Below are 11,714 nucleotides of genomic sequence, written 5' to 3' on the forward strand. Positions count from 1 at the left end.
AGTCAAACTAGGTGGCTCGACAAGATGAACACAATGGCGCAAAAAAAGATTCCATAAGTGTCTAAATAAACTCAACTCAAGTACTCAAAGTATTGTTAAAGATTTTGATTCATCGATTGGAAGCTAAACAATCTCCAAATTTGTGATGATTGCAGCCAGATCAAACTACTGAATGAGAGGAGTCTAATGAGCTTAACATTATCTAATTTTGATGTTGTTAAGACATTTAAACTTTGAAAAAAGTGACATGTTATCAAGGGAATCAATGTGGACTATTTGATAAAGTGTTTTATGATCTGGCTAAATTTACCAAAATGTCACTTTCAAAAATTAAAGATAAATCTCTTATTTTCTCTTAAAAGGGTTTGCCGGGTTATGTTGTAAAGAGTCATTTGATGGGTAATGTTTTAGACAATTATGATTTCAACATAATTCTATAATCTCATCTTCTAGAATTTAGAAAAGATGACTTTCAATTTTCTAGTGAATTATTTTGATTAGGTTAGACCTGTGGGTTTTCCCTTTTCACAGTTTCTTCACATAAAAATTCAGTTTTCTTGCATTCTATTTATATGTGTTGGAAATTATACTGAGTTAAGGCTTAGGATTTTCTAAAATCAAATAAAAATTGAGACAGATAGACCTAGATTCAAAATAAACAGTAAATTGGTTTTTAAAAAAAATCTAATGAATTCGACTGATATATTTGATTCAGTTTATTTTTTTTAATTTAATCAATTAATGCATGCCAGTAAATTTTGCCTATGATGCATTTTGAATTGTGGGCTTTCTCTTTGAGTGAGACATTTTAAATATTTTTCTTTTTTTTCATTTCATTCCCAGCTAATGCAGGACGCACCCAAGCATTATTTCAACAGTTCTGGTTGCTCTTATTAGCCATTATCATATACGAGGAAAACTATTATAATTCACTGCTACTTGATGTCTTTTAACTTTTTTGAATTGATCTTTTAATATGAAGTAATTAATTTTGGGAAAATCTCTACGAGACTTCTCTATGGAAATTATTTCATATGGACAGCATATGCAGAGATATATGTGTCGTCCAATCTCTACCGTTGATCAGAACTTTCATCAATTTTTTTCTTCAAAAAAAATTGGCGCACTGAAATACAACTTTGGTTTGTTTAATAGTGAAGAACGAACGGTGCATACATCTCTGCATACTAATTTTTGGTGGAAATATATATTTTTGGAGTACTTTTGCATTGAATGTGCTCTGCATCAATGAAGAATACATCAGGAAATTGGAATTTCGAAGTTTTCCTTTACTGGTGATAGGGTTTGGTTGAAACAAAGAAATAGTGTTTACTTGTTAGATTTGTACTTGTGCAAAATTGGAATGTTGGCCTCCTAATTAGCTGTTTTTTCTATAGTATTTAATTTGTGGCCTATATAATTCAGTGGAACTTTATGAGACTTCAAAATTCTCTTCAAATTATATAAATCATCTCTGCCTACTAGTTGAAAGCTTTGTCTTCCAACCAAGAGACCCGAGATTCCACCCTTGCATAGGTGAAGTGTGATTGTTTTGAAAAAAAAGGATAGAACGATTAGACCATTTCATCCACTAAATTTGTTTAGCCTAGGCTCAAAGTCACTTTCGCATAAAGTCAGTTCGAACCCATCGAATGAAATTGATTATTGATAAACTAACTAGTTCTAACATCGATTAATTTTTTGGAATTTTACCTTCAGTGATTAAAAAGAAAAAAAATTTAGATTCAACAAAAAGAAAATTATTAAAATATTATCTCATAATTTTGATTTAGAGTTATATTCAACATTTTCGAAATGAAGTGTCCTAAATTAAAATAAATATGATTAGTTGTAAAAAAATAATATTATTGCATTATTAAATTATTTTAAAATAATTTAAATAGTTATTACAACGTCCCATCTAACCCCAATTAAAATGTTAAATGCTGAATATTAATATCTACTCCAATTTTCAAAATCTTAAGCACTATTTCGATATCCAAAGGGTTCAAGACACGTTTGGACAAAAATAAAATCTCAAGCACTAATAAAGACACGTTTGGACAAAAATAATACTGAACAAAAAGCACTATATTATACTCTCAGCAGATTGATTTTCGACATCTCGCAGGCTATTATCTTCTTATCAAACATTCTCCAGAAGTTCATTATCTTTTGTATTTTTTCATATTGTCTATTTAGTGCAAATCTCTCCAAATCTCTCTCTTAAGCGGTGAACTATCTTCGTCTTAGTAGGATTTACATAATACCACTCAATACTTATAAACGTACGAATATGTCTAACACCTAAATTTTAATTTTTACGTGCGTACCACCTTAATGGTGATGCTTTTTATGTGATATGAAAATAAAGAATAGGTGTTAGATATATGCATAGAAATTGGGTGGTATGTATGATTATTACAAGAATCCATGTACAACGATAATGCTGATTGCTCCAAAACATTCAAGCAATCAATTGGAGTGAAGATGACTAATCCAACATAAAACACAAGCACACATCCATGAGTTACAGAGTTGATAGATTATTTATATACATTTATAATGACTTGAAGAACCATGAAATGTCATCAATACTAACCCAAAACAAAAAATAAACAAAAATGAAAAATGAAAAAGATAACTGCGACATGGGAGAGAAGATTTCATGTACCTTATTTTTATTTACATATCTAACATCTAAACTTTCAGATTATATTTTTAACACTTTATTTTCATTGTATTTCTCTTTTAAAAGGTTATTGATGGCAGTATTTTTGATATGAGAGCTAAGGAGTTAGACATTTAATTATATAAAAATTGTGTGATATGTATGTATATACCCCTGTATCAAAATGTACTTTTAACGTCACATCAAATATTTTTTTTTCTACCTTTTTAAGTTAAATGTACATTATTCTCTTGCATTCGGACAATGAACCTACGCCCGGTGCATGGCAGTCGGGCACAATATTTTTTCCAATATTTATATGTCTAAAACATGAATTGTTAACATTACATAAATAAATATTATTTATAATTTTTTCAAAGTTCAATTTTTATTTATATGGATGCGATTACGATACTGACTAAAATATTATATGTTTAAAGATCAAAATCAATAGATCAGATATATAAAGAATAAATTAAAATGATATGGTATGAATGTAAAAAAAGCATCCAACCATCATCCGCCTGGCACGTGTCAGCCCTCGCACGGTGATTCGAAGTTTGAATAAAAGCAGAAGGTTCTCTTCCCACCCATTCCGCGCCATCTTCGGCTACCCTCCTTCTGCGCTCCACCTCCCAACGAACGGCTGGTTTGCGTCTCACAGCCCTGCTTCTTACGGCCGCGTGGACCGAAGCCCATCGTAATTTTTATTTCGATCAACGATAAACGAAACAGCTCCTTTTTGTGCTCTGTTATAAAAGGAAATGAATTCATTCTGTTCGCCATTTCGATCTTCCTCGCTTTCGCGATCGTTAAAATATATCTTGTTGGCGTGAGTTCTTTCAGGAAAGTATCATGCTTTCTCTCCACAATTCCTTCAAATCCCACCGCTCCAACAAGCACTTATCCGAATGCGACGGAGAGGACCAGCGGCCGATTCTGTACGGAAACCCTCACGAAGACTCTAGCGATCATCAGGAGGTCATCGTTAAAATCGACGAGGGGAGTCCGGATATCAATATGCAGTCGGGTATTCCGATACCGGCGGGGGGCCGGGGGCCCGCCGGTAACAATGTGTGGAGGGAGTCTAGCTACGAGTTCCTGCAGGAAGGGAATCTTAACAATGGCCGCGGGGGTGTTGGGGGAAGAGCAGTAGAGGAGTCGGGCTTTTCTTTACAGAAGCAGAGCCTACAGGAGACGAAGCAGGTCCAGGACCCTCCGTCTCGGCTGATCAGCTTGTTCATACAGAAACAAAAGATATCCGGTGCCGAGATGGCCCTGGATATGGACCTCGAGATGGATGAGCTCAAGAATCCAGTGGAGAATGTTGGAGAGTCGAAGGATCTGCGCGTTTCCTTTCAAGACGTTTCTACTGATCCACCTTCCCGCCACTCCCAGGAGGATTCAGAGGACGATGACTCTGACACCTATGACGAGGGGCGTGAAAGGCGCGAACTCTGCCGTGGTTCGGCTACCGTGAACCCTAGCGCGAGGGACGGCGGCACCGAAGTTGTGCACTGTTCCTCTAACTCGTTCTTCCACCGCAGGAGCAGCATGCTGTTGAGGGCCAAGACGAGGTCTAGGTTGATGGATCCACCGATTGTCGGCAGTGGTGGGACTATCGAAAGGAAGTCGACTAGAATGCCAAACAAATCCAGCCAGCTCCCGCCGAGGTCATCAGCCCAATTGCCTCCGCGGCCTGGCCCGCCCAGATCCGGACTGCTTGGCAAGTCATCGGTGATAGAGGAGGACGAGGAGGACCCCTTCGAGGACCTTCCTGATGAGTTCAATCGCACCAAGATCGGCACCTGGACTATACTGCAGTCTATCGGCTTTGTACTAGTTATTGCTGCTCTTATTTGCAGCCTCACCATCCACGGGATCCAGCACCGGACCATTTGGGGACTCGATTTATGGAAGTGGGTAGTTCTCGTCCTCGTCCTCATCTCAGGCCGCCTCCTCTCCGGCTGGATTACACGCATCATCGTCTTGTTCCTTGAGCGCAACTTCAAGCTTCGGAAGAGACTCCTTTACTTCGTGTACGGCGTGCGTAATGCCGTTCAGAACTGTATCTGGCTCGGCCAAGTATTGATTGCTTGGCAATCACTGTTCGACAAGAAGGCGGAGCGGGAGAACAAAGCGCTTTCCTACATCACAAGGATACTCTTTTGTTTAATTGTCGCCTCAGTATTACGTCTCGTGAAGACTCTTCTACTCAAGGTCCTAGCTTCCTCCTTCCACGTTAGCAGATATTTCGATCGAATTCAAGAAGCTGTATTCAACCAGTACATTATTGAGACGCTTTCAGGTCCGCCACTCGTAGATATACAACACAGCTTGGAGGAGGAGGATCGAATGATTGCCGAGGTGCAGAAGTTTCAGAATGCTGGAGCAACGATACCGAACGACCTCAAGGCAGCAGCTATGCCTTACAGGAACAGAGTGATTGGTAGTAATGGTGGTATCTATAGTGAATCCATTGGTTTGAGAAGCTCTCTGATAGAAAAGAGTTTCAAGCTGTCCGGTGCCCTCTCGAGAACAGATTTTAGTAGGCAACAGCCACGACAGGAGGATGTTATTACCATGGATCAGTTGCACAAGCTCAATCAAAAGAACATTTCAGCTTGGAACATGAAGCGGCTGATGAGAATTGTGAGGCGTGGGACATTAACGACGCTAGATGAGCAGATAACACAAGAGAGTGGGGAGGACGAGTCAACTTTGCAAATTAAAAGTGAGCATGAAGCGAAGATAGCCGCAAGGAAGATCTTCAACAATGTTGCAAAGCAAGGCGCTAAGTGAGTACTGCAACTCCCCTTCATTGCATACTTAATAATGACATATATCTTCAGCTTACAAATAAATTTAATATGCTGCCACAAAATTCAATTTGGTTAAAATCGTTTCTTCATGCATTCTTCAATTATTTTTTATTGTTATTTCATATTTATAAGTATGTTCAACTAAACGTTGCATTTGATTAGATCTGCAAAAGCAAATCAAATATTTTATGCATTCTTCCTTTGTAAATTTGTGCATGCACATACTCGTCTACAGCCAAAACATCTACAACAGAAATGTAGGAATAACTATGACTATGAAGTAATATTCTGTTCTTAGCTTACATCGTTCCCTCCTTTTTATGAGATATTCTGTTCTTAGCTTACATCTCACCCTCCTTTTTATGTGATAAGGAGCGTCAATATAATATTTTGGTTGATCTAACTTTATATTTTAGTTATGTTGATCGTTTGCTGTGACGTGGTCAATGGCCAATAACATATTTGAAGCAAAGTCAAATCTTGACCCTCGTCAAACAATACCTTAATCAAGTAAACCATTAATCATATTTGACTAGTCCTTATTTAGCAGTTCATCAGACATAGTCCCTATAACAATATACGAGAACGCCTTTATCTAGATTTAGAGACCACAGCTATTGCACTCAACTTATGCACTTGTTGTCACTTATGGCCACTCTTCTTGCTACATGTAACCCCCTTCAATGGCCTCTCATGTTAGGAAAAATCTGACTTGTAGAAGCATGTATTAGAAATGAATAAATGGATGTATGGATCCAAATAAATCTAGTGTTTGGCAAACTTCTTATAAACAGCTAGATAAAAGCTCTTTTATATTTGTAGGATTAATTAACAAAATAAGATTGAAGAATTATACAAATGATCAGTTATTAAATGAACGAACTTGAATTGTTTGTTGTTCTATTTGTTTATGATCCTGAACATTATTATTTAAAGCTTATGAACAAATTTATTAAGAAGCTTAATAAAGGCTCGATCAATGAAAACTTGATATGATGTTCAAACTCATTTTTTAAGAGAATTATTGAGCTTTTAAATCATTTGAAGCTTGCTAAATTAAAATTATATTTTTTTAAGCTCAATATGATTTTAGACTCAATAGGCTTGTTGTGTGCTAGACAATTCTCAACTATAGAGAAATATTATATATAGTTTTCCAACACACTCATGGATAGAGATGTAAGAGAATTAGATTTTTTACATAAAAAAAAATCCTGGAATGGCAAAAATCACCCGTCTGGCCTAGTTAAAATAATACACTAGAAAATTGAAAGTACTGATGTCCACACTTCTCTTGAACTAGGGAAGATGAGATTACAAGAACTGATAATTATAGTTTTATAATAATAGTTTGGCTACAATAATCGCAATAGGGCTACAATAATTGTTGTTTGTGGCGACAGTAGTAATAATTGGCTATAAAAATCATAGTTGGTTGCTATAGCGATCATAATTGACTACATAAGTTATAATTTTTTGCTACAACAGCATATTTTCCTACGATAATTGTTGGTGATGATTGTTCACCTCTACTTGTCGGCTCACTCTTCTCTTCTCATCTCCCTTCATGTGAAGATGGAATTCCTATTTTCATAGAGGTATTTTGATAAATTTCACCAAAATCTCAAAATATTTTATTTGACGGTACACATTGTTTTCCTTTTCAACATTTAAGCGCCTTAGTGACCTCAGAAGTGAATGAGCTTGGGCTCGTTGGATTCATATCTTAGAGATGCTCCATTTGAGAATAAACATACCAAAAGTTTGAGTTCTTCTGGTCTTCCAATGGATGCACTAATGGCTTCAACTATTTTCTAGTTTTTGATTGGGCTTATTTGGACTCAGATTTTCGCATTTTTGGCATCAATGGGCTCATCTTGTTGAGATGCTTAGTTTGACTATAAACTTGTTAAAATTGGGACTCAGATGATATTGAATTTTAATTTGAAATATCTCTTCCTCAAAAAGCGTTGATATTCATTCCTAATAATAAAATTTTCTTGGTGACATATCTAGGCTCACCTAGACTTAGCTTATTTATGATTGAAAACGAGTTGCTTGTTGATTAATATAAATAACCAAACTTAAGCTAAGTTTAACTAAGCTCAAATAAACTTGAATTTAAATGAACCAAGTATGAACGCTCAAAAAAACATGGATCATTCTTGATTCAAGCTTTAACATACTTTTAGTACATGCGCTTGAGCTTGAACAGCTTCTAGCTCAGCCCTGCTCAATTTTCTTGTAACCCTAAATGAATATAATGAAATCGTTAAGTAATAAAAACAAATCAAGCACTATAAAAAGCACAAATTTATGCAGTTAGGCTAAAAATATAAATCAAGCTAGAGTCAAGCCCAAACCAAGCTTGAATAAACACGAGTTTAAACGAAATAAGCTAGAACACTATTATAAAAGCTCAAATTGAGCTCAAGCCAATCTTGAACATACTTTTAATAAACAAGGCCAAGATCAAAAAAAGTCTAGTTGGCTCAACTCAGTTTGTTTGGAGCCCTAAATGTATACGATGAAGGTATTAGGTAAGAACAAAAAGATCAAGCATAATAAAAAGGACATCAATTATATAATTAGGCTGAAAAAAAGGATCTAAATTCATGAGAGAGGATACATGATCTGATCTACTATAACTACACATCAACAACAAGCCTTTCTCCCCCTAAGTGGGATCGGCTACATGAATCCTTTTTCTCCCTTGCTCCCTATTGAGTGTCCCACTATGACTATGCATGTATATAATTAATAAAAGGTGTAGAATAAAGTGCTCTTTCCCAAACCTACATATATTCAATCTCATTTTAAAAAAGAAACCCAAATTTCTTGAGCCAAACAAAAAAGGAGAATCTTGCCATAGATAGTTTGCCAGAAGTTAGCATTTATTAAGTATTATATTTTATTCTATAATATATTCTCTTAACTCTTTATTTCTTTCTTATTTTATAGTGAAATATATCAAGTTTTACAATTATTCTAATATATGAGTCTTAATCTCTTTTATGATGTTATATTCTAAATTAAAACTATTTTTCTCTTTTAACAAATAAAGAAAAATTTGAACTTTTAAGAAAAGCCCATTTAAAAATGGTGCCTTTTTCTTAAAAAGTTTGATGAAAATATCTTTCTTATTGTTCCTTGATAAGATGTATGTAGAGATGTAGATGTAGATTATATATTAGATATATTAGATTGATGTTCATTTCAAATAAAAAGTTTTCTTTTTATTTTTCTGATATATGATAGAGCTCATTTAAAAATGAATATCTATTATCATTTTGGAGTTTTAGAGTTTTAGAAAAATACTCTTATTGTGGCAACAATAATAGTATACATAGTTATCATCTCATGATCACTTAGAATGAATATATAAATAAGGATGATTAACAAACCAATTAATATAAGTTTAATGATGATGATCAGGATGATGTCAATTTCTTAGCTGTTTTTTTTTTGTTGCAACATCAATAACATGTAAACATGTTAACTATTTTAATTTTACCACCGCCTATTGTTTCTAAGCTGCTTGAGATTTTCAATGAGTTAATTATATTCCTTTTGCAATTTGTAGGCATATCCACTTGGCGGATCTAATGCGATTCATGAGGGAAGATGAAGCTCTAAGGACTATGACCCTTTTTAATGGGGCACAGGATGATAATAGAGTCAGCAGGAGGGCTCTGAAGAACTGGGTGGTACTGATGCATTCTCTCATTGAAATTTAAATGCTTTCCCTCATTTAATTTTAAATTAGGAAGATTTACATACCAATTCCTATGAATTTGCATATTTAACCCCTAAATTTCAATTACCTTAACTGAGTATGAAAATGTGTACTTCACGTTTTAAAATTTGAAGGAGTACTTTTTATCTGATATGAATGATATAGGTGGTATAAATGTAAAAAATAAAGTTTAGGTGTTAGATATGTGAATACCTAAGAAAAAGGTGGTATGTATGTAAATGCCCCATTAATTTATCATACCTATGAATCATATTGGATATTTTTTGTTTCAGATCAATGCATTTAGAGATCGCAGAGCCCTTTCTTTGACATTAAATGATACGAAAACTGCAGTGAACAAACTTCATCAGATGGCAAATGTCGTTCTTTTCATAATACTAATTGCTCTCTGGCTTCTTATTCTGAACATCACAACAACACATTTTTTTGTTTTTATTAGCTCTCAAGCTCTCTTATTGGTGTTTATTTTTGGCAACACGTTAAAAACCACTTTTGAGGCTATCATTTTCTTATTTGTGATGCATCCCTTTGATGTTGGTGATCGTTGTGAAGTGAATGGAGTTCAGGTAATATAAAATTTGTTCTTTTTTTTCTCGAATTTATTTCAAGTCTAAAGTGGGTATTCTAATATAAATTTTAGATGGTTGTGGAGGAGATGAATATTCTGACAACGGTCTTTTTGAGATATGACAACCTGAAGCTTACATTTCCAAATAGTGTGCTTGCTACGCTGCCCATAGGCAACTATTACAGAAGCCCTGATATGGGAGACAGTGTCGACTTCTGTATTCACGTCTCAACTCCTGTGGAAAAGATAGCAATTATGCGGGAAAGAATTACAACGTAAGTAATTTTTTAATATTTCATTTGGTGTTTGTTTTGAATTGATTTTAGCTCTTTAAACGCACTCTGAAATCAACCATAAAAAATGTTTAGGCATGCATCTGTAAACCGTGGTTAGAAATTGGGAAAATATTACATCAAATTTGCGTTAGGAGTCCAATGGTGGGGCGTCACGTGTCAAGTGAGCCCCACCGCAATACACTGGCATTACCAGTGTTAAAAATGATAGAACCCACTTGACACATGGCGCCCCACATTTTTTCTTTAGAAATTAGACTCCGGCTATCAATTAATTTGTAGAAAAACTGTAGTTTGTAATTTGCACTAAATTAGACATGAACATCTTGTCTTCGTAGAGGAACACTGCAGTATGTTATATTCAAAAGTTGACCATGTAATTATGAAGAGTAAAAACAAACAGTTCCGAGTTTTGTAAAATTGTTTATCAATTTTATGCTACGAAATAATTTTAGTTAACAAAACCTTGTTGAAAGTTACTAGGGTGCGCTATCTTTGCTTAGGGTTTTAAATTTAGTTGGAATTGTCGTCACACTTGATCTTGGTATACAAAACCTTTTTTTTTTTTTTTTTTTTTTTTTTTTTAGTTCAACTTATGTTGTCACACTTGATATTGCTATACTCTGCAGATTCATGGAGAATAGGAAGGATCATTGGTACCCTGGTGCTCAGATTGTTATCAAGGATTTTGAAGAAGTAAATAAGTTGCAGGTTTCGCTCTGGATGCGACATCGCATCAATTTTCAGGACATGGGTTTAAAGTGGACGAGGAGAGAACCAGTGGTACAGGAAATTATCAGAATATTAAAGGAACTTGATATTGAATATCGCATGTTGCCTGTGGATGTGAATATCAGAAACTTGCCTCCAGCCACCTCCAATCGCCTCCCTTCCACATGGAACACCTGCAGCTAATGCCTAAACCTACAAACTTTATGGATAATTACATACGCAGCACTTTAAGTTTTGTTATTTACAAAACTAACACCAAGGTGATTTTTTTGAACTATTGAACCATTGCATTTACAGGTGCCACTGATCAAACCATTGGGGATATGATAAAAATGAAAAATGTGTATCGTGCATGTTGAACTTTTAGTGAGAAACTGAAAAATGGATGAAAAAGAATGCTAATTCTATAAATAGCAATGCTTCGAGTGCTATGCATGTAATTGCATTAAAAATGTTTCTTTTGTTTTGAAGAAAAGGCCTCTTTTGGAGATGAGTGTTGGTTTTAGACTGGGAATGAAATTGTATTATTAATAGTTTATAGGGCATTTTAAATCAACAACTTAATGGCTCGAACATTTCAATTTTTTTTTTCAGTAATACTTCCATTAACATCAAATTTCATTTATGTTAACAAGCTAAAAGTAAAAGAAAGCAGACAATTGGTGGTCTTATAAACATAGGAATTTATTTGACGTGCATTGAAAATGAAATATGAATCAGAAGTTTGGCGAAGCTGCTGAAGATATATATACAATAGAGTACTGACTATTAGTATATACAGTTGTATAGTTATCAAAGAATTTTAATTATATCAACTTTCTATCAGGAATCATCATGGTGTTTATAATTTTGTTCTTAGTTATGTGATATT

At 34.7% G+C, this 11,714-nt stretch overlaps 1 protein-coding gene across 1 annotated transcript; it reads left to right on the forward strand.

Annotated features, from left to right (window-relative positions):
* Positions 1 to 3,526: 3,526 nt before the first annotated feature.
* On the forward strand, positions 3,527 to 11,381 carry LOC110035767 (mechanosensitive ion channel protein 6-like). Its single transcript, XM_020740056.1, has 5 exons — positions 3,527 to 5,469; positions 9,077 to 9,200; positions 9,523 to 9,816; positions 9,891 to 10,093; positions 10,741 to 11,381. Exons 1-5 carry the CDS (start codon positions 3,527 to 3,529, stop codon positions 11,024 to 11,026), a joined length of 2,850 nt encoding a protein of 949 aa, XP_020595715.1. The 3' UTR covers positions 11,027 to 11,381.
* Positions 11,382 to 11,714: the final 333 nt, after the last annotated feature.

This window comes from Phalaenopsis equestris, unplaced genomic scaffold (assembly GCF_001263595.1).
Source record: "Phalaenopsis equestris unplaced genomic scaffold, ASM126359v1 Scaffold199749, whole genome shotgun sequence".
Lineage (NCBI taxonomy): Eukaryota > Viridiplantae > Streptophyta > Magnoliopsida > Asparagales > Orchidaceae > Phalaenopsis > Phalaenopsis equestris.